The sequence below is a fragment of the Anastrepha obliqua genome, chromosome 3 (assembly GCF_027943255.1).
Source record: "Anastrepha obliqua isolate idAnaObli1 chromosome 3, idAnaObli1_1.0, whole genome shotgun sequence".
NCBI classification, from domain to species: domain Eukaryota; kingdom Metazoa; phylum Arthropoda; class Insecta; order Diptera; family Tephritidae; genus Anastrepha; species Anastrepha obliqua.
Genome location: NC_072894.1, coordinates 30,177,674 through 30,201,884, shown reverse-complemented (window position 1 = coordinate 30,201,884; position 24,211 = coordinate 30,177,674). Strand labels below are relative to the sequence as shown.

The following is a 24,211-nucleotide window of genomic DNA, read 5'->3' as shown; positions in this document are numbered from 1 at the left end:
GCCGCCGGCACATAAACCGCACCAAACAGTCACTCTTTGTAGGTGCGTTGGTTTTTCGGCAATCACTCTTGGATTATAGTTCGCCCAAAGGCGGCAATTCTGCTTATTGACGAATCCACTGAGATGAAGTGCGCGATATGCATTTTGATTTGAACGCCGGTTTTCATAATAAGCCTGAATAACTTTAACGCGTTGCTTGATTATGTATCTTTCCATGGTTCAAATTGAATTAGGTTGAAATTGAAAAGTGTCAAATGCAATGCAGAAAAAAATTGACGTTGTGGTTCACATTCAACATCGGCCCTTGAAATTTAACCACCCTTATACACATATTTTTTCTAAAATTTTATTGCCACTTTCATAATAAATCTTTTCAGTATTTTTTCTTTATTGTCAACAATTATTATTTGAGACAGTCTCGGTTATATGCGTTGGCACAGCGGCCATTACGAAATTAAATATTGAAAGTTATAAATTGTTTTCGCATGTTACTCAAATTATCACATTTATTGCCTTTTCATATACGCAAAAGGTTTCACAGTTTTAAACATATTAGTAAAAAAACATAAAATTAACCAGTTTTCGAGGGACACAAATATAGGCACACTTCATTGCTCATTCGCCTATCTGGCAGCGTCGTAACTCAAAAAGCATTGTCGGTATGCCGTCATTTGTGTAAAAATTTTGATTTAAAAGCGAAAAATTACTTTAGCATGCACATACTCATATGCACATGCATCATATATTTTTCTAATTTCAGTGCTCGTCATTGCTCAATGCTTCTGCCTAATGCCGGTGCGCGGCATTCTAGCTGACACGCCGAGAGGATTATCCTTCCGCTGGAAGAGCTTTCGCACTTGGTATTGCCTGTTGTATATGTTGGTAACCATCGCAGATACCGGGTTGACCTTAAATATGATTGTAAAAGGTGTACTGGATGTGCGGAACATCGGTTAGTGGAAGTTTACAGTTACTAATAAGTTTTGTAGGTTAATGTCAATTTCTTTTGCTCTGTGCCTTTCTCTTTACTTTTTCTAATTTTTTCCTTTTCAAATAAATATTTAGAGCCCTTAATATTTCATGCAAATATATTTGTGGCTTCAATTGGCTTTCTCCGCTTAGCCGCCAAATGGCCGCACTTAATGCGAAAGTGGCAGCGTGTGGAGCAACAACTGCCACCCCATCAGACCTGGCGCAAGCGTGAGGCATTATCGGTACGCGTCCATAAGGTGACTTTTGTACTGATTGCACTGTCGCTTAGTAAGTGGCTGGCTAAATTTGCTAGAAATTCTTATTTGTATTAATTACTGTCGATTTTTTCAATTTCAGCTGAACATCTCTTAAGTACCATTTCAGCTATTCACTTTGCCAATTATTGTCCTTCACGTGGCGATCCTATCGAATCGTATTTCATGGTGGTTCTTCCACAAATATTTTTCGTTTTCACGTATTCAACTTGGCTGGCGTGGTTTGGAAAAATTTTAAATGTTCTCATGACTTTCGGCTGGAGTTATATGGATGTGTTCCTGATGATTATAGGCATCGGGCTATCGTCTTTGTTCGGACAGGTGCAACGCAGTTTGTATCTTGTAAAAGGGCAGGTAATATGATTTTTGAGTATCTAAATAATAACATATCTACAGCTATGTTAGCCTTTACTGTAGTCAAACATTGCATTTAATATCCAAACTTCCATGAACTTAATTGCCATTAATCGTATTAAATATTAGGCGAAAAAGTGATAGTTCTGAAACTTTTCCACTATTTATCTTTAGTAAGCAATGTCTTGCGATAAATAAACTGCATCGGATCACTCTATAAAGCGGTTTAAAGATGATATAAATAACTTTTTCTTGATTGGCGTGATAGTCGCTTACACGATTTTGGTCGAGTTTTTACAAAGCCCGTCAGTCGTTTCTTTCTCATACTAATCCCCACCAATTGGAAACACCAAGTGGAACCAAGTTCTTCTCCACTTGATCTTTCCAATGCAGAGGAGGCTTTCCTCTTTCCCTGCTACCACCTGCTGGTACCGCATCGAATACTTTCAGAGTCGAAGCGTTTGTATCCATTCGAACGACATGACCCAGCCAACGTAGCCGCTGGATCTGTATTCGCTGTGCTAAAGTCGTAAGCCTCATACAGTTCACTGTTTCATCGTCTGCGATGCTCGCCGTCACCAACCTCAAGAGAAGCCTCATCGGATGCTGTTATTATCCAAGCTTCTGCGCCATACTATAGGATACAAAGGTGATATTTTTTTTTCCTTATTCACTCCTCTCGGGAGCGTAGGGCCTCGACAAAGCTCAGTCTTGTGTTGGTTTCGTTAATATATTTTGATTTCTGACAGGGTAGGGGATTAGCCTGCCGCTATCAGTCCTAAATAATGGGAATGTCCACGTGTCGTTGCTTAGGAGCAACGCCTTCTTATTGCTTGGAGCGCCATCTGTGTTTCACATTTTTCTGGTAGAAGGATTGTAGAGATGGTTGAGAACTTAGCTAAATTTGGTCTGGTTGCGCTATTATCGCGATTTCCCGCTTTCTCTTGCTGGCGGCACTGATGCATTGAGTAACTCTGTGTTTTTCTTTTGGTTTTTGCTTGTTTTAGCAGCCACAATGCAAGTAATTCGCTGACTTTTGTGCGGAAGTAAGGATGGGAAGGATAAGTTATGAGGTTGAGGAATAAGATTGGTTTTGCTTTTAGAAAGAGCGAAAGTAGGTAAATTTGGAAACGTTCGAGGACCATGTGGGATTCGAACCCACAACCTCTGGGATGACAGGCTAGTGCACTTACGCTAGACTACCGAGACCGCTAGACTACAAAGGTGATATTATGTTTCCAAAAAGGTTTGTTGACAGTTGTGTTATTGGTGTTATCGCTGTGTGTTATAGCGTTCCAAAACCAAAGTAAAACAGAATAAAATTTAATATATTCTTCAGTATCCCTACTACCAAGGTGTATTGTCAGGACATGCGGCTAAAAAAAATTCTGTTATTTATGGATCAAAACACTATCGAATGAAATAGCAAAGAGTTAATTTTAACGATCTCATTATGTTACGCCAGTTGTCGAAATGTTGCGAGCACTCAAGCATTCCGTTGCCCAGGAACTGAAGATTACATAGAAAACTGTTCACAACAACTGCACTATTTGTGTGCATGTAAGAAGGTAACATAACTGACAGGCTTAAATTTTAATACTCAGTATAAATAAATTTTTTAAAATATTGCTACCAGTGCAGAATAGATCTGTAAAACTTAAAAATCCCTGGTAGCCGTCTATTGGCAGTAAATCTGAAACACGAATAAATGGCTATTAAGCTCATGATCAGTTAAGTTCTTGGTAAAAATAAGCTACACATTAAAGGCGTTCGAAAGATTTAAACGAAAGCGTAGTTTTCTTGGAGCATTGAATATTATTTTCACTTTTTCACTTCAGATAATGCCAGAATCCTATTGGACACGAACACGTCTGCAATATCGTCTAATTTGTGATCTAATCGAGCAAGTCGATGCTGCTGTATCCGGCATAATTATGCTTTCATTTGCTAATAATCTTTACTTCGTGTGCATACAGCTGCTCAAGAGCATGAAGTAGGTAACATTTAACATCTATAGGCAAAAAATACGCGTTGGAATTAAAGTGCGGGAACTTTTTTTTTACCTTTTTCGAGTTGTAAAGAAAAAGTTGCCTGATCTAGAAAATATGAAAACTTATAATTAGTTCATGTTCAGTTCCGAAAAAATCTCACTTAAAAAATTAGAAAGTGTATGTTGCTTAAACCATTTAGATCTTTTTAAGAAGGTAACTGGTCTCTCCATTGAGACAAAGAAATAATCGCGAAGATATTTGGAAGACGCTACTTCGGTTTTGGCCATCTAAAAGAACAATTTAAGGATAATTGTTCTGAGCACACTCCCGATCCAGTGCCATTGTCCATCTTTGATCCGTCAGTATAAATATGGTGACCACTAACATCTGATATGACTTTGGTTTGCCAATTCTTTCTGTCGGGCGTTCTTATTTTACAGTCTTTTTTCAGATCTATCTTGGCAACCAGATAATCTGTTTTCGATGCATCTTGCAAGTGTTCCACAGATAGTAGAACTGATGCATGCCCATGCGTGTTTTCTTTTAGCATACCTGCTGTACTGATCCTTGACGCAGATTTGGTCGGTACCCCTTTAACATATGCAACAATGCGTGGAATTCGCACTTCCAGTGAGGCCAGCGGGATCGATCGAAGCGCCCCTGTTTTTCCTACACAAGCACATTGGACATTTATGAGATTCTTTAGGTAGGATTGTGTCTGCACCGCCTCCCACCACACGAGAGCTCTCTTACAGAGGAAGAGGGCATTAAAAACTTTCTCCATGCTTTCCTCGGTATTCCTTTTCCAAGAAAGCTTTGACATCAATAAACGGTAACAGAAAACTCGGTATTTTATATCTTTTAGTGAACAAAACTAATTCGCTCTTGGATGGGCTAACCATTAGACCGTTTGAGGTCGCCCACTCTGATAAATCTCTTTACGTTGATTGCATGAGCCGAGGAAAACTTCCTTGTCATCAGGATGACTACATACTCCGCAGCTAATTAAACACATTGCCCTTCCCAAAAAAAATGTGTATTTCTTATTTTTTAAGGTTTTTAACTTTCGACTTTAGGAAACTCAAGAAATATCTCTGCCACTTCTTTCGTTCTGTTGTTTTGAGAAAGTGTTCAGTTTCATTCTTTAAACTAGCAAAAGTACGAGGCTTTCTATTTGTATTTTTTATTTAAATTTATTTAATTGTGTATAAGTAATTATAAAATTTGAGGTTATAGTTAATTTACTGGCGGCCGCCGTAGCCGAATGGGTTGGTGCGTGACTACCATTCGGAATTCACAGAGAGAACGTCGGTTCGAATCTCGGTGAAACACCAAAATGAAGAAAAACATTTTTCTAATAGCGGTTGCCCCTTGGCAGGCAATGGCAAACCTCCGAGTGTATTTCTGCCATGAAAAAGCTCCTCATAAAAATATCTGCCGTTCGGAGTTGGCTTAAAATTGTAGGTCCCTCCATTTGTGGAACAACATCAAGACGCACACCACAAATACGAGGAGGAGCTCGGCCAAACACCCAAAAAGGGTGTACGCGCCAATTATATATATACATATTTTTAATTTAATTTTAAAAATATGATAAGCGGCGAAAATAGTTTTTGTAGTCTGACTGCTATGAGTAAACCCTTAAGGATTTTAATAATAAAAAACTTTTCGGTGAAAGCAAACCCTTCTATAACAAAGCGACCTACTTAGGTTCACATTTATTCGACCGGCGAAAACTTTGTATGTTGGTGAATTTCCTATCACTATGCCGCCGTAGTCGACTGGTTTGATGGGTGTGTAGCGCTCGGTATTGCCCGGATTTGATGAATGAAACACGAAAGGGTAGTGAAACTTTTCTTGCAATAGCGGTCGCCCCTCAGTAGACAATGGCAAACTTCCGAGTGTATTCCTGCCATCAAAAAGCTCCTCATAAAAAATCATTTGCCGTTCGGAGGCAGGCCGTTCAATTTGGGGGAAAACAGCAAAACGCACACCAAAAGCAGGAGGAGGAGGGATGCCAAACACTCAGAAAGGTTGTAAGAGCTAATTATTTATACGTATACATATAAATATACATATACTATACATACACTTAAATATGTTCATACAAAAGCTAAGTCGTCTGGGTGTCGCCCGTTAGGGTTTTTAAGTTTTTGATCCCAAACAAAAAAAATTAAACTCAAAAACTAATTTTTATTTCTGAGAGAAAAAAGTATTAATTTACTTTGAATGAAAAATTTAAAATTAAAAAAATATTGATTTTTTCTGGTCGACAATCCAAAAAAGAATTTTTTTTTCAGAGCTAAAAATTTTTATATAAAAAAATATGCGCGCAACGACAAAGCGATAGCAAACCAACATTTGACCACATTTGAGGGGTTCATTTAAATTTTTTGCACTTTTACAATTTTATTAAATTACACCTCATTGTCATATACTAAATCCAGAAGTGCAGGCAGTCATTTACTATTTTTAAGGTGACTACACTTGATCGAAGGAATTTCGAAGCTACCTAAAAAAATCGTTCAGTAAATTTTAATTAAAAGCTGTGGAAATGTTATGAAAATTTTGTGGAATTTTGCCAATTTGTGTAGAAAATTTGAAAAATCGTTTTATGTGGTTTTTACTAGACAACGAGCTATTCTTTTATACCAAAATCAATGAAAACGCAAAAGAATAAAGAAAAATAGTCTACATTACAGGATTGGGTAAAATGAACTAAAAAATAAATGCAATCACTACCACTACTTCCTCAGTAGTAGTAAAAAGTTTTTTTTACTAAAAACACGAATTTCATTTTCAATAAAAAAAATTGCATTAACTCTAAAACATTGCGCTGACACTAAATATTTAGTGAGTGCGAAAATCTTAAACGATCATTAGTAAGATTACATTTATGAGCTGAAGCAGTATAAGGAAATGCTTTCAAAATATGTAAACGATAATTTTCAGTACAACTCTCTAATTATACCGTACTAAGAATAGCAAAATATAATATAATTGATTCTTATTTGCTTTTTTCTAAAACCAATTTTTCAAAATTACCGTTACTGAGATTTTGCCTTGCCGCTCGATTGGCTATTTCGTCAAAGGAAAGCGTCTTTCTTCTTTAATTTTGTTTATAATAGGAAAGCGGCGCAAACCATCAATGCTCTGCCATCGTCATTCAAGTACAAAATCACTTCAGTTGCTATAGGTCCGCCACGGTAGTATACTATGTATATTACATATATATAATATTAATTTTCTTCTAAAAAATAGAATTTATTTAAAAAAAATTTTACAGGTTGGTTTCTTTTAATCGAATATCTGTGGACTCCTCATCGAATTCGAGAGCTGATGTATGTATTTGAACTTATGGAAGACTGCCATTACTTTCTTCACGTTCCACTGAAAATTTAGTGATATTGAAAAATGAATTGCATTATCAGTAAACCTTTATATATACCTATAATTGGCGCGTACACCCTTTTTGGGTGTTTGGCTGAGCTTCTCCTCCTATTTCTGGCGTTCGTCTTGATTTTGTTCCACAAATGAAGGGAGAAAATGAGGAGCTTTGTTATGGCAGAAATACACTCGGAGGTTCGCCATTGCTGCCGAGGGGCGACCGCTATTAGAAAAATGATGTTTTCATTTTGGTGTTTTACCGAGCTTCGAACCTACGTTCTCTCTGAATTCCGAATGGTAGTCACTCACAAATCCATTCGGCTTTGTGTATATGCGAAACGGTTTTACGATATATGGATACAATTATTTCCAGCCTGATTAATAGCTATTTTAATGTCTTACAATGCCTCTTACACTATCTGCGTTGTGTTGATCTTAATTATAGACAGAGGCGTGTACACAATGACTTTACAAAAAATGTAGGAAATTCTCTCATTTAAAGTATTTTTGTTTTGGCAACCCAGTTAAATGTAGTTTGTAAAGCTCGCAAGTACGTCCAAAGAGTTTTGCTATTACGAAAAGTATCTGCAAATTTGTACTTTGGAATAGCTATTTAACGCATCTTAAGTATGAATTCGAGAAAGTTGAACATCCACCGCTAAAGAAGAGTTCTAAGCTCTTCAAACGTATACAATCAAGTTTGTGTGATATTTTCTGAATGTGATACGGCTAATGTTATTAACCATTTTACTTGTTTTTTCCCCTCAGCACAATGCCATCTACTGCCCATTTGGTCTACTTTTATGCCTCACTTAGTTTTCTTTTGGGACGCACTTTGGCCGTCTCACTGTATCTCTCCGAGGTTAATGATCGTTCGCGTGAACCACTAGTAATTATCAAACAAGTGCCCAAAGAAGGTTACTGCGCTGAAGTCGATCGCCTTGCGCATGAGATATCCATGGATAAGGTGGCACTGACTGGGCTGCAGTACTTCAATATTACACGTGGGCTTATGTTGACTGTAAGAGCCTGGCTTTACTTTAAATACACAAAAATATTCATAAACTAATATAATATATACGAGTATACCATGTATGTATATTTTTTCAGGTCGCTGGCACAATCGTAACCTATGAACTGGTGCTTATACAATTTCACGAAGACCAAAATTTATGGAACTGCAATTAACTTTTGACTTGGTATATTTTATATAACTTCTGGCTTTGGATATTTTTAAACATACAATTGCGGAATAATATTGCTTTGCTTTTTAGTTTAATTCGATTTTGTGATATTGAAACAATATGAATATGAATATGATATTTAATAATATCACAGATAACATAAATTTCACAAATATATTGTCGAGAGGATGAGGACGATTGAAACATACAGATAACGGGATTTTCTTAGACCTACATACATACATACGAGTATACAACTATCATAACTGGTTATCAAAGTGAACTTTGGTTATTTGTAGTCTGCTTTTGCATAGGTGGCTTTTGAGGCAGCTAAACGAGCGCTGGGTAAATAACTTAGTAGATATTTTTCCAGATAATCTACAGGCTTCACTTCTGAGCCAGCGATAATATAAATACTATCATATTTGGGATGTAAAGATGTTTTCAAATAATCAATTTTCAATGGATATTGACGTCGCTAAAGATTTTTGAGACTCTCCGAATTTCTGTGAGGTCTTCGACAGGCCATGTTCCCCAATTCCGACCACAAACTGCAGTCCAATGGATTCTGATCTGGACTTACAAACGGTCAATCTTCTGCGGCTATGAAACCAGGAATATTGCTTTTTAGCCACTGCTGGGTGGTTTTTGTCTTTTGGATGCTCTCCATTGAAGAGAGTTGTGCTTCACCACGCCTTCTAAAGTATTCGAAAATACGCGAAAAGTAAAATAAAATAAAAAATATGTTACTTGCGATTTTTATACGTCGTAGCTCGTTTAAAATAAGATGTGGCGAAGGTCTAACTTTCAAAACACACCAAACGTCAGTCGCCTTCCAGACTCGATTTCTTCCATTGTATACCACTATAAAATATATACCAGTCCTAATAAATGCGTCGATTATCGCCTCATTAGTTTAATGAGTTATGGCTTCAAAATGTTTCTTAAGATCCTTCACAACCGTTTATTTACTAAATCTAGACCATCAATGGGTCGTACAAAAAAGTTATGGGAACGCGCTAAGTGTTGTTCAGCCTTCAAGCCCTAGTACAAAATTGTAAAGACGTCCAGAAAGATATTTGCACCATATATGCTTTATTGATTATGAAAGGGACTTTGATACGAAGCTGCACAACAAACATTGATGAATAAGGTGCATTTGCAACTAGTATTGGGGCCAAACTGTGAGCGTGGGACTATAAAATGATGTGGCGAGTGATGCTGCAATCAAGAGAGGAGTTCGGCAAGGATGTGTTTTATCAGCAATGCGCTTCAATTTATACTCGGAATATATATTTGAAGAAGCTTTGGCATGAGTCAACTCAGGAGTAAAAAAGTCAACGTCGCAATAATAAATAGCATACGATTTGCCGATAGCACCAAAATATTGACTGAAGAAATTAATGACCTGCAATATCTTGTTAAAGCAGTCAGCGAAAAAAGTCTGCAATACAGCCTAAGTATTAATACCCAAAAAACCAAATTCATGGTTGTTTCAAAGAACTCTCAACAAATCACTCAAAAATTTATGTATATGACAATCCGATCCATCTTAGCGAAAGATGGAGAAATGAAAGAGCAATTTGCTATCGGATTGAAGCAACGAGGGAAGTTTTCTTCAATTGCAGAAAAGTTGAAGATGAAATTACGTCTTCGGTACCTTAAATGTTACGTTTGGTCTATTTTGTTGTACGGTGTGGAGGCGTGGACACTAAAGGTTACGAGTATGAACAAATTATAGGCATTTGAGATGTGATGCTATCGGCGGATGATGGAAATATCGGGGACAGACAAAGTTACTTACAAAGAAGTCTTAATTAAATCTAGAAAAGATAAAGAGCTTTTACGCAGCAAAAGCGCATATTTTGGTCCTATTATGTCTGGTCCTATATATAAGTTTTTGCAACTGATTGTGCAAAATAAAATCGAAGGCAAACTGGGAGTGGAAAGGAAAGAAATGTTTTGGTTACGTAACATAAGAGAGGGGACAGATTAAGGACTATTGGGGAGTTGGTTGGAGCAGCACGGAGCAGTGGCATAAATGTACGTACATATATATAATTGGCCCTTCCAACCTTTTTGGGTAATTGGCCAAGCACGTCCTCCTATTTGCGCCGTGCGTCTTGTTATCGTTTCACAAATGGGACCTACACTTTTAAGCCGTCTCCGCCGGGCAAATGGTTTTCTGTGAAGAATTTTTTCATGGCGGAAATTCACTTGACGGTTTGTCATTGCTTACCGAGGGGCAACAAGAAAGCGCTATGAGAAAAACGTTTCCTATCACGTTGGTGTTTCGTGCCCAGAGATTCAAACCTACGCACTTCCGAATGGTAGTCACGCGTACACTTATTGTTTTTGCCGAAGACTTTTATTTAAACTAAAAACAATAATTTTTTAAAAATATTAAGTTATAAATCAATTATGTATTCCCCGTTGCTTTTTAAAACCTCTTCCCACCTTTCGACCAATTTGTTAAAGCCGTTCCGCCAAAACTCGCCCGGTCTGGTGTGAAAGAAGTTGTTGAGCCAGTTTTTAAGGAACTCTTTGTTATCGAAGGTAACGCCCTTCATATGGTTTGACAGGGAGTGAAAAAGATGGTAATCGATCGGTGCAAGGTATGGAGAATACGGCGGATACTGAAGGACCTCCCAATCGATCTCTTGGAGTGCGGTTTTGACGACTTGTGCAACATGGGCCTGGCGGTGCCGCGAAGAAGTATGGTTTAACCATGTTGATCAGATCTTTTCAGTCAAATAGCCTCATCCACGTGGTGTAGCTGGGCAATGTTGAGCTCCTTGTTCACCGAGGCATTTTTCTCGTGCAATTCTCAATGCAACCTTACCCTCCCAGTCTCACCAAACATATGCTATGATCCTCTTTTGATGGAGATTCGTCTTAACTCTCGGCTTTGGTGTATCTCCTGGAGCCAGCTATTCTTGCTTTGCTTCATATTGATGTATAGGCACCATTTCTCATCCGCTGTAACGATTCGGTACAAAAACCGCTGTTTATGACTGCGTGTTGCTCGATGGCGGACGATATCCTGAGAATCAATTTGAAGACGACTTTCTTTGTTTTTTTCGTTGAGCTCTTGAGGCACCGAGGCTCCCAATTTTTCGGTAAATCGCATTGAATGAAGGTGATTGAGAATCGTTTATGTTGGCAATTCATTTTTTCCGCCAATTCACGACTGGTTTGGCCACCGTTCTCCTCCGCAAGAGATTTGAGACGTTCATTAAATTCAAAAGGCTCTCCGCTGCGGGACGTATCATGGACGTCAAAGTCACCATTTTTGAACATTGCACACTATTTCCGTGCTCTACAGTCGCCTATGACATTTTCTTCATAGACGTCAAAAATGTCGCGGGTAGCTTCGGCAGCTTTTTAACTTTGATGAAAAGCAAAGAAGAGCAGGTGTCGAAAATGTTGATTTTTGTCTCGTAGGTATTCCATTTCTAAGACTCAAAACGAATGTCTGAAAAATACAGTTAACATCGTTTTATAGAGCAAAAAGAGTTCTATCGAATGAATGCTTACCCTTTGCCAAACAGCTAACAAATCGTTGTAAAATAAAAGCAAATATAAAAGCGCTATGAACTTATTCCGAAACTAAGTACCATCGGTCACAAAATTTGTAGCCTAAAGCATTGAGTTTTTTGTTGCACCCGATACAGTATAAAATAAAGCCACTGCGTACATTGTACTCCATAAAGTTTATTTGAAGTATTGCACAACAATCGGCAACAGTACAGTAAACGAGTAAATGTAAATGTTATAGCTGCAACAGAAAAGGCATTAAAAAGTAATAAACAAAACATTTCAACTCTTCAACCAAGTAAAAGTTGCCACAAACAGTGCTCAGTGCGTGCTTTAAATGCCTGATGAGGTAAAGTAGTAATTTGGAACATTTTCGGCGAGATGCGGATAAATGTTGTTATGGTCATTGGAGTGACCTAAAGTAGATTAAATGGAAATTGTTTATATCGATGCTAATCCGATTGTATTCATTAAATTACCACTTGAATTTTTGCATCGATATGGCGAACTTTTTCAATTTGCGGTATCTATCACTTTAGTGAACTTAGCAACCAGTTCAGCACGACTTTTTGCATTTTTTTATGTGCATGAGTTTTATGGTGGGCTTCGCACTCTGAGAACAGAAAATATCAGAAAATATAGGAAATACTGTTAAAGTGTATTAAAGTTCACTTACTATGTGCACTACATTCACTTACTATAAATATATACAGAGCGGGCGAAAAAAAAAAATATGGCTCTTATCCCTTTGATAAGAGTTCATTATTTATCTATCTATTTTTTTATTTAAATAATGTTTTATGGAAACAAAGTTCATTCTATAATAAAGCCCATATTAATCTAACTTTAAACAAAATTCATGAAAATTTGACCGATTTTTATCAAAATTAAAAAAAATTTAACCAGAATTAAAAAAATAATACCCTACCCTAATGGCAGATATCTGGCCGTAGATGTCGATGTAATGGAGAAGGTTGATGGGATTTAAATTGGAGCACTGCCCCAGGCTATCGAAGAATGGATCATCCAGTGACCTAAATCATCTTGCCGCCAAACGGATATGTACAGTCTGCTCAATAGTCTCCTTTTCTGAAATGTCCCCACAGCTTCTACAATGGGAATTGAGCGGTAAGCCCAGCTTTTCTGCGAGAGTGTCGATCGTCCAATGACCGGAAAGCACATCTACAAATTTGGAAATTGAGTGGCGGTGGAGTCCTCAGGGGTATCTGCGTATTGCGCCTATTCTACTGTGACCATAGGATTTTCGAAATACCGCACGAAGAAATGGAGCTTTATCTGATCTATGCTTTCCTGAGAAATAAGTTGTGCAATTTCCCTTTAACAACAGTCAAGGGATGCCGATGACTGGGTGGTAAATCTCTAAGACCAATTCAGTCAACCCTTCCCTGGCAAGCTCATCAGCAATTTCATTTCCCTCTATGTGTCTATGATTTGATTTCTTCTTCGCAGAAGTTGATCTGAATTTGGATCTACACTATGGCGTTGTCAAAGCCTTGATCGCAGTTTGACTACCGGAAAAATGTGACTATCTTCTTCGCTTCTACGTTCCTTAAGTATTTTGTTGCCTGTAGAATCGCAAAGACTTCTGCCTAAAGAACTCTACATTTTTAAGAAAATAGATAAATTTATTTGGATGGTTTAGAGAAAACCCTGCTCGGACTCTTGTTTCCATCTTGTGGCCGTCAATGAAGACAGAGGTAACAGCCTCGGTAAAGATTTTTTCCTTGTTCCAATCCTGGCTACTTGGAAAGATTGCCAGGGCGCGACCTTCAAACTCCATTGTGCGGATAGAAAGAACTGTACGAGGTTCAAAGAAATATGGCCATGTCCCTTGAGAAATTGCATCCAGAGGCCAACTTCTTTTAACTTGATTGCACTTTAGATGGATTGCAGCTATTGAAATAACGTGAAAGTCGATGGGAGTAAGTGAAAAACGACAATAAGGGCAGCACTGGGACTAGTTCTATATGCTCCGGTGATGCACAGTAAATTGTAATAAATTTGGCAATTTTGGTTGATTTTTTATCATTTTTTTCACTGTCGGTTTGTCTTATTTTCTCTACATAAAAACAGCTTCCTGGAATTTAATGGCCTATAAAACTGCATGCACAGTTAATTTTTTTAATTCTGATTTAAAAGTGTGAAATATTGATGAGAATTTTTCCAATTTTTGTATAAAGTTTGAGTTTTGGATTTACATGCATGCATACGTAATGATTTGTTAAACAAGGCAAAAGGAGAAATAGTCAAAAATGGTGAAAATGTACAGGTGTTAAATTTTTTTCGCGAGTTGCATATACAAGTTCATATATAGGTATACATAGGTGGAATATAGGAATTTTATTCTTACCTAAAATAAAGCTTTGATTTTTTACTGCTATTCAGTTAATTTGGGACTTACTAGGTAAGGTTTAATTTTTTCATGGTAAGCAGTGGTCGGCTGCCCTAAAGCAAAGAGAAAATGCTTACCAGGGGGCATTCCCAATATTGAAAACGCATAATTAAAATATGTCGTAGGTTCGGAAAGGGCAATGTTTGACTTTATTACTTTTTCATGTGCGAAAGTTTTGATACTTTTTTTGAGTTATAAATTGAAATTTGCGAAATAAATCGGTTGTAAAGGGTGTTTTTTTTAGAGGTTAGGTTTTCAAGATGAAATAAAACGTATATAATTTAATGTTATGGCCAAGAATTTAGCTTTATTATAAAGATAAGGGTTTGCCATTATGTTTTAAAAATGATTTCGGGCAAGTGGCCGCCGCGGCTGGCCCGAATAAATTCCAGCCGAGAGGCCCAATTTTCGACCACTTTTCCCCGCAATTGGGGCCGTATGTCAGCAATAACGCGCCGAATATTCTCTTCTAAGACGTCAATCGTGTCGGGCTTATCTGCGTAGACAAGCGACTTCACATAGCCCCACAAGAAATAGTCCAGCGGTGTTATATCGCACGATCTTGGAGGCCACGCCACAGGTCCACGGCGCGAGATAATGCGCTCACCAAAAGTTTCCTTCAATAAATCGATTGTTGCGTTGGCTGTATGGCATGTAGCGCCGTCTTGTTGGAACCAAAGGTCGTCCACATCAACATCGTCCAATTCAGGCACGAAAAAGTCATTAATCATGGCTCTATAGCGCTCTCCATTGACTGTAACATTATGGCCGGCTTCATTTTTAAAGAAATATGGACCAATGATTCCCTCTGCCCATAGAGCACACCAAACAGTGACTTTTTGAGGATGTAACGGCGTCTCAGCAATGGCTTGTGGATTATGTTCACTCCAAATGCGACAATTTTGCTCATTGACATACGCATTCAACCAAAAGTGAGCTTCATCGCTGAACAAAAATTTCTTGTGATGCGTCGCGCGAACCATTATTTTCGTAATAATCTTGCACGATTTGCAAACGTTGTTCAGGTGTAAGTCTATTCATTATGAAATGGCAAACCAAACTGAGCATAAATCAAGTGACAGCTGTCAAAAAGACCGTCTACGAAAAAAGTAGTGCCAACTTGAAAACCTAACCTCTAAAAAAACACCCTTTAGTTTACTTGGCGATAGAAAGAGTTTCTTGTTTTCACAAGTTGAGGAAAAGGAGAAGAACTTGATGAACGTAGACACGAAACTTTCTCAGGATCACAAAAATTAATATGTAGTTTCACAGAAGAATAAACTCATTTGAAATTTCATCTAAAAAGGTTCTTAGGACCAGAGAAGCCATAGAGAGACTAGCCGCAGACAGACGGTTACACATCGCTGCGGACATGAAAACACGGATAGACAGGAGGTGGAATAATCTAACCACTTGTAAAACCGCAAAACTCATGTGTACACAGAAAGCCGATAAAGACGCTAGGCCCTGTAGTATCCCTGTCTAAAAAGCAAAGTAGAACTATCGTAAGCATACAGGCCACAATTTGTTAGCAGCACACGCATATAAGATGGGAATTACAAGCAATGATAGCTGCAGATTTTGCAAGAACTAACTAGAAGAGAGGAATACTCTAGAAACCTTCTATGTTCTTGCCATGCTTTAGCTAGAACACGAATGAAATTCTTAGGAGCTTCACAATATGAGAGTTTAGAATGCCTCTCGGGGTTACAGCTTTGAAGCTTAGATTCGCAAAAAACGCAGTCTGATTACAAGAAGCCTACTACAAGGAAGGGTCAAGCTCTCTCTGGTACCATTAAGGATCAATAGGTCTATGTTATGGCTTTCAGCCAGCCAGGCCAACCTAACCTAACTTTCACACAGGAACACTAACAGCCATCAGGTTCGTAATGGTTGAATAACGCTTTCTAAACGATTTTTAGAACTACTAATATAACTTGAAATGAGCAAATGGGGTTGGTGACGCGAATACAAGGTTCGAATGATACTCTGGCGTGCCATCATCGACATTCTAACCTTAAGAGCTTGCGCAGAGCCAATGCTGTAGGCGTCCAGGCAACTGAACTTCTCTTAAAACAACCGGATTACAATAACCGCAACAAAAATATCAAACAGATCAAATGTGGAAATCGAATCAAGAACACGCTTGGGAACATGGAATATTAGAACGCCTTTGGAACCAACGCATTTGGCGGGCGAAAATATGAAAAAAATTCCTGTATTACGAACAAAGCTTTCTAGGTCTTTGCGAAACAAGAAGGCGAGCAAAATGCGGAACCCAATAATCAGCCCAGCGCGAGAGAAGTTGACTTCTTATTCTCAAAACAATCACAAAAAGCGCTAATAGAATAGAAGCCGAGGTTGCACATCCGCACCTGAAATACTACCTGCATGCAGTGCGTTGCGCCAACGAACACAGCGGACTTCAGCCTCCTAGCAAAGGTGATAGCCGCGGTCGCCGTAGCCGAATGGATTGGTGAGTGACTACCATTTGGAAAAGCGTAGGGTAAAATTCCCATGCATGAAATGATTTTTTCTAATAGCGGTCGCCACCCGGCAGTCAATGGTAAGTCTCCAAGTGTATTTCTCATAAAAAATGTCTGCCATTCGGAGTCGCTTAAAACTTTAGGTTCCTCCATTTGTGGGATAACATCAATGCGCACACCAAGAGGAAGAGTTCGGCGAAACTCTCAAAAAGGGTGTAAGTGCTATTATGTACACAAAATAATATCAATATCAATATTAAACAACAGGAATCTATAGCATGTAATGGGATACCATGGAACCGGAAGAATAACTGAGAATGGTGAAATTATCACGGATTTACGCTCTAGCAACCATTTAGTAATTGGGGGCACCATTTTTCCTCATAAATACATTCACAAGGTTACATGGGTATCACCAAATAATATCACAGAAAATCAAATCAATCTCATTGCCACCAGCAGAACATGGCGTCGATGCCTCTTTGAAACGCTAAATAAATTGATCGGGAGGTAAATCGCAGCGCAGGGGGTGATAAGCGTAAATATACAGAAAATCTTGTTAGAGAAGCTGAAGCAGCTGCTGAAACTAATCGCTTCCAGGACCTTTTTAAAACGATGAAAAGGATGACGCAAAACAAAAATATGTCTTCATTGCCAAAAAAAAGGCCTCGGATGGCAAACTTGTTACACCAGCAGAAAAGCAGCTTTCCATTTGGACACAGTACCAAGAAAATCAGCGTTTGTGCAGTGCATCAAAAATGAGGTGACATCCCATCAGAATGTTCACATATCTCGGAGGTTGAGCTGGCGATCAATTCCTTCGAAATGTTTTGGGATATTGGTAACATTTTTGATGAGCTGAAAAAAGGCGTGTTTATCAAAATCCCAAAGAAGGGATTGCATTGATAACATAAACAGTCTCCAAGTAATTGTTGAACAACCCCTTGAACGGAGAGTCCCACTTTACATTGATTTTATCGACTTTTAAAAAGCTTTCGACACTTTGTACCTCATAATGCTCTTGAGTGTAAGCTGATCGAGCACGTTGTGGCACCCCGCGCCAAGGTAGGATCATATCATTAACTCCCAGGTGTTAGGATGAATGTTTTAGCAGGCGTTCACCAAGGGTGCATACCATTACCATTGCTCTTTAAGAACCACTTTGACGTCGTTAAGAAGAACATTACAAGAACCGGCAGTGGGATTTCCTGGGACCTGCAGAGCTGGCTTGCTGACCCCGACTACGCGGATATACATAATTGCCTACTATGGTATACTTTTTCCAAAATGGAAATACAACTCCAATGGGCGCAGGGGTCCGCCGCTAAAGCTGGGTTGGTTTTAAACCAAAGAGATCGGTGGTATCCAGCTAGAGAAAGTGCAATCTATTTGCTATCTAGGCAGCATCACCTCGGTGTCAGGTGGCTTGCGCGATGATATCAAAAAATCACATTAGGAAAGTTCTAGCAACATTTGCTACCTACGTCCAGTCTGAAAATATCAGTCTCAAAAGCAACACACAAGGCTGGTGGTCTATGTCACTTCATCTTTACCCTATACCTTAAGACATGGAGTGCAACGGTGACCGATATAAATGCACTGTTCTGCTGGCTAAATACAATCTCGAATGCTGATGCGTGGAGAATAACTCAGTAAACACCAATACTCTTTGAGATTTGCAGAAGAAAACGGGATTGGATTGGCTCCGTCCTTTGTAGAGAATGTGATCAATTAACAAGAGCCGCTATTGAGTAGAAACTCCAAGACAACCGTAGACGAGGAAGGCCATTGAGCATTTGGAGATGATTGTTGTATTTGGGAAGTCGCGCCGTGAATTTAACCTAGTATAGAGCTAAGAGGCTGGCGCAGAACAGATCTAAATGGAAGGGATTTGTTGTGGCCCTTTGTTGCTCCTTGGAAACATAGGGAATAATAATAATAACTGTATTTCTATTTCTCTTTCTATAGATTATCAGATATTTACTAACAAATCGATAGACCTGAAAGTGGGTATACAAGGTTTTCACTGGGTATATAGTAGATGGAAATATAAGCCACTGCTTTTGGATCAGGCCGTCAACTCTCACAACGCTCTTTTCTGCTATAATTAAAAATGCTAGTTAAAGTAAAAATACCGTTATATAAATAAAACGTTCAGAATGCTGAATCTACTTGTACACATGGGCTGAAAAGTCCCGGGCCTAACAAAGAAAACTCGTTTTTTCATCAACATAATTTCATCAACGCAATCATTCCAACGCCGCTCTAACATTTCAATACCTCTTTTGTAGAACGATTTGCCTCGAAATAGGCCTCAGTTTCAGCGATAAACCATTCACGCGATCAAAATTTCTTACCAACGATTTTTTTTTAGTCTGCCTTGTCTTGATGAAACAAAAAAGTGAGCAAACGCGGCAACCTCTTTGAACAGAGCTTTCTCATAGTCGAACGCTTATGCCATATAAAGCCAACACGTTCTTTTAATATATTTAAAATATCAGCTAACTCACGCAACTTCATTTTTTGATCATTCAAAATGATTTTGTGGATTTTTTCTGGTGTTATCGCGTCATTTGAACGTCCGCTGCATTCTGCAACTGTCTTTTTAAGGTTAGTGATAACTGAAAAAGAGGTGAATGCAATAAAACTAGTGCCATCTATGTGTTAGGCTTGGGACTTTTCTGCTGATGGGTTCAAACCAAGCTGTTCATAAAAGTAAGGAAATTAATAATCTACACACGTTCATACATAATATAAATCATACAATAAAATTTAGGTTTATATGGTCAATGTATCATACTTATATAATTTCCTGTAGGCTTGAACGCAGGCACAAATTTTTGCAAGCACTTTATACCAATTTCAAGTTTTTATTCAACTATCGATAAGTATCATAGATGCCTGTTGGTAAAATCGCATGCATATAAATGTCTTCTCCCTTTCGTTGAGATTTATATTCGTATTAGTATTTATATACTTATACGTTTCATTCTATACCTACCAGAATCATAATTTATTGACTTATGCTTGGGGAGAAATAATAAAGCAGAGCTTTCACATGCACGAACGATTTGGCGGTTGGCAGATTTGTCGCCCTATTATGCCGCTAGCTCATAAAAAGATCAAACTTCCGCTCAGCCAAAATAAATATAACTGTAAGTATGTGCCTTTATATGCATATGTATATATGTGTACAATGTGAACATATAATATGGCCCACTAAAATTAATGGGTGTGTTTTTGGGATGCTTTTTGTGATGCCGACCATCAATTTGGTACCTGACATTTTCCGCGTCTCATTATTTTATGGTAAATAAATTTTGACAGGAAATGTGAAAATATATTAATAAATCGTTAGAATCCAAACAAAATTTGTCAACTCAGCATCATAAGCCAATGCATGTCCCAGTAAGTCTAGAAAATATCTACAAAAGTGTTCAAACGGTGAAAGGCAGAGAGCCGAAACTCGTATCTGTACCAATCTCATACTGCACTTATGTGACTCATGTGACTTTCTTCCCCTACCGCATGTGAATTTATAGGTTTATATGTTTATATGTATAAATATATTCAATCCATGCTGATAACCGAAGTTTAATTATAGATGCGAATCTATTATAAATAGGCGTTGTTTGTTATAGGTATTAGGTTACTACCCAAACAGTGGGTAGTAGTAGTTACACAGTGAGTAGTAACAGTAACTATAAAAATAAAGTTAATGAGAAAGAAAAAAATTTTAAATTAAAAAAAAAATCACAACTTTTTGTACTCTGCCGCAGGTAATTTTGATAAAAATAGAAATTTTTATTTTTACTTTTTTCAAAAAGTTTCAATTGCAATTTTATAATGGCATAATGCTTTTAGCTCAAAGCCAGTTGATTTGGTGGAATTAGAAACGCAACAACAGTTTACTGCGGTTAAAGTTGTTCCTAACTTTTTGAAGACTTCTTCTTAGTATTCTGTAAACTCGCGTCTTCTGTAATGTTATGCCAGTGTCACTAGAAATTGAATTAAGGATCCGCCTTGAGCTGATTCATTTTTTTTCCAGAAAATTGTTATAAATTCCAAGCACCTACTAGAATAGATGTGGAGGATAAGATTGTACCATCCAAGGAGTTTGCGAATAATTGGTTAATTAAGTTATACCAAATTTTTGAAGTGAAACTTCTTAGGCGTCGATGGACGAGCGAGAATGGAGAGTAAAATTTCAAGGCCATGCAACGTTTTGGGCATTTTCGTTCCGCGAGAGAGAAAAAAGATATAACGTAGAGGAAAAGGAAAGAGAGAGCTATACCTTATATAGATTTAGTAATGGACTAGTATAATTTATATAAATATGTATATAACTATGTATGTATGTGTGTATAAGTGAACACTTAGTGTACAAGGGAGTGAGAAAGAAGCACATCCTTAAGCTTAGGGAGATTATTTGAATAGTACTCGTAATCTGAATGTTTTTTTTTGTAAATTTTGTCTATTTGTATTCTCTCCAAATGTTGTGAATTTATTAAGATATATATTCTTTCTCTCTCTCTCATTCTCTCTCGGGTCTCTACCTCTTTCTTTGTCTGCCTTGAAAGTTTCACTTCTGCTATGTGTACTACGCTACACGCACTTTTTTTTAACAAACGAAACCGATTTCAAATCAAATGAAACTTTATCAAATTACTTACAGGAAAATTAAACGGCGACCACTGTAGCTGAATTGACCAATGGATAAACAATAATAATATTTGTTCTACAGTGTGCCCAATGACCGACACTTGGACCTTTTGTGCTTGTAATGCATGCTTTAGAAGTATGAGCTTCTATTTAACCTAGATGTTCCCGGCTCAGGCTTGGCTGAAAGTCGAATTATTTCAGTTCAGAATATCTGCAAAAGGAGCATTCTTGATTTCGTAAGGATCCATTTAATCTCGATGAAAGATGTGCAGTCTTATTTTTGTCAAAGTAATGCAGTTACACAAGATATGCGCTGTGGTTGCATCATCCTGCATACAGAGCCTAAACTCTACACTCAGTTTATACTCTGTCCCATTCCCAATATGAATTTTTGAGATATGATAAGTAATAGTGACTCTTCAGAAAACCTACTATTTTCCTAATGCCCACTTTACGTGTTAAAGAGTTCCCTATTGGAGGTAAATATCCTTATTTGCTTTTTCGCTTAACGGATTTCTCTTCCGACTTTACAAGGGTTAATTCCTAGAGTATTCTTCCAATTACTTATTTGATATCACAGTATAGTTCTGGACCGTGAAAATCTGCTGCCGAGCCCGCCTTGTCGTTCCCACGACAGTCGGTTCTACGTAACCGGAACGACCCGGATTCATATCCGGCCAAGGACTATCACTTCAGCAATACTCCCCGTATATGTATGGGGAATATTTATGCTGATACAACAACAACAACCACACTTCATCAGCAAATTCATTACATTTTATTTCAGTGTGACCCGGAATCCAGAAAAATATAGTTTTATTTGTCGCACTAAGCTTGTTTAGGTTGATAGAGCACCCGTTTCGATTCAACAGAATGTTAAGTTGGTGCTTTCAATGCAGATGGATTGTCCGAGTATGGAGTTATGTGTGCACGCTTGTTGCTTCTCACATTATTTATTCTCGCAGAGATTGAAGCCTGAAAGACGCTGGGCTATTTGCCCATTGGCTCGTAGTTTTTCGTGTTTGGACCACAGATTTCCGTACCGATTCCAGTATTTGTTTTCGCATAGTAGGTGAACTATTTGCCTCTTCTGGGATCGACCCAAGGTCCTCCCAGTTCTCATTCATCGGGATCTGAGGTTATGAGTTCAAACCAAGGGTTAAAACCACGTTTTGGAATCATCCGTTGCGAATTTAAAAGACCCGTAATATTGGCGGCACAGGCTCGGTTATTTTCATGCGTGGCCACTAAAATGGGAACTTTGCGGATAACGCTTGCATTTTAACTAATTAAATGAAAAATATTGAATGCAATGTAAGTAGCGAATTATTTAGTTCAGTTTATAACTAATAATTAATATGAATTTCTTTCTTTCCGCTCTGCAAGCGGAGATCAATTGATTTGAGTATGCTATTTACCTCATAACTAATAAAATGGGCACACTTATTTACAATTGCTGAGGAGAATATGCCACTTTGGTAGCTTTTTATAAAAGATAATGAACCAAAAGACTCCTCAATGTTAGTACGAGAATGGTTTCTATAAAATAATGTTCAAGTTATGTGTTGAACAAACCAGTTACCCTACCTAGGTTAGGTTAGGTATATCTGGCTGATCTGAATAGATCTCACATGGGCCACAAAGGTCGCTTGTGTTGTTGAAGTTGAAGCGATATATATTCCGGTGAGTTTTAATAAGCAGTTTAAACTTTTGTCAGCAACATCACCCTACCTAACTCCATTGAAAAATTTAGGGGAGATTTATAGAAGCGAATCGGGAAGGAAACATTCAAAAATAAAAAGGATTGTGGCAAAAAATCAAGGTATTCTACTCCCACAGAAACCTGACGTGGGATTATCAATTTTGTGTCAAATCGAATTAAAAAGTCATTGACATCCGGGTTGGACACAGAATTAATTACTGATTATTGACATTGATTAAACTTCCATCATTAAAACAGTATTGTTTATAAAATCACAAAGTTCTTTTTGTACCTTATCTATTTCTATTTCGCACCTATTTTATTGACCACATTGATATATCCTCTTTGTTCCGATTGGCAGTAGTTTAATTTTTAAAAGATTTTTGAATTACAGCTACAACTTTACTCCATCTTTGAGGCAGCATACGGATTAGTCTGACGAAAACTTCGAGTTCTTTTGACTTGGCTCATTCATTGAGCCAGTTTGCAATGCTCTCGTAAGAACTGAACCACTCCCCAATAAGGGCTGACTGCATTGATCGGAACAGATGGTAATCCCACGGTGTCATGTCTAGGGAAGACGGTGGGTGGGGCAAGATTTCTCAATACAGTCCCTCTAAATATTTCTGGACCGATTTAGCAACGTGTGGCTTGGCGTTGTCATGCCACAAATTCAATTTGTCACGTCTACCGTCTCTTTGAGAGCTCGACTCAAACACTTTAGATACAGTTGGTAACGATCGCCAGTGATGGTGTCAGATGGTTTAAAGAGTTCATAATATATGGCACCCTTCTAATCTGAACAGATGCACAACATAACCTTTGAAGTATGCAATTTTTTTCGCTGTCGATGGACTTGGTTCACCTGTCAGGCTCCAACATATTCGACGCTTGGGGTTATTTTTCATCGCCAGTGACGATGCGATGCAGAAAGCCTTTTCTTTCCTGCCGTTCATGAAACATCTCACTCGTTACCGAACGTCTCTCGACATCCCTCCCCTTCAATTGATGTGGCACCCAGTTACCTGCTTGCTGGACCATTTCCAATAAAGTTATGAAAACAACGTAATAAATAGAAAGAAAAACTTTTTGAACAATTTTCTTCAACATCATTTCTAGTTTAGAAATTAATTTATATTACTTTGTAAGTGCCACTGTGCAGTGCTTCTTTCTAACAGAAAAATATTATTTTCGATGCTGTAATTCAAAAATCATACTCCATTAATTTTATTTCTGGTCATAAATTAT

General features: G+C 37.9%; 1 protein-coding gene across 1 annotated transcript; it reads left to right on the top strand.

Annotated features, from left to right (window-relative positions):
* Positions 1–774: 774 nt before the first annotated feature.
* Positions 775–8,216, top strand: LOC129240844 (gustatory receptor 5a for trehalose-like). Its single transcript, XM_054876870.1, has 6 exons — positions 775–952; positions 1,066–1,260; positions 1,330–1,601; positions 3,440–3,594; positions 7,748–8,000; positions 8,090–8,216. Exons 1-6 carry the CDS (start codon positions 790–792, stop codon positions 8,165–8,167), a joined length of 1,116 nt encoding a protein of 371 aa, XP_054732845.1. The 5' UTR covers positions 775–789; the 3' UTR covers positions 8,168–8,216.
* The last annotated feature ends 15,995 nt before the right edge of the window (positions 8,217–24,211 follow it).

Coding starts and splice junctions, on each gene's coding strand:
- LOC129240844 (XM_054876870.1), top strand. CDS start 790: ATGCCGGTGCGCGGCATTCTAGCTGACACGCCGAGAGGATTATCCTTC. Junction 1,261..1,329: donor ACTGATTGCACTGTCGCTTA/GTAAGTGGCTGG, acceptor TTTCAATTTCAG/CTGAACATCTCTTAAGTACC. Junction 3,595..7,747: donor CAGCTGCTCAAGAGCATGAA/GTAGGTAACATT, acceptor TTTTCCCCTCAG/CACAATGCCATCTACTGCCC.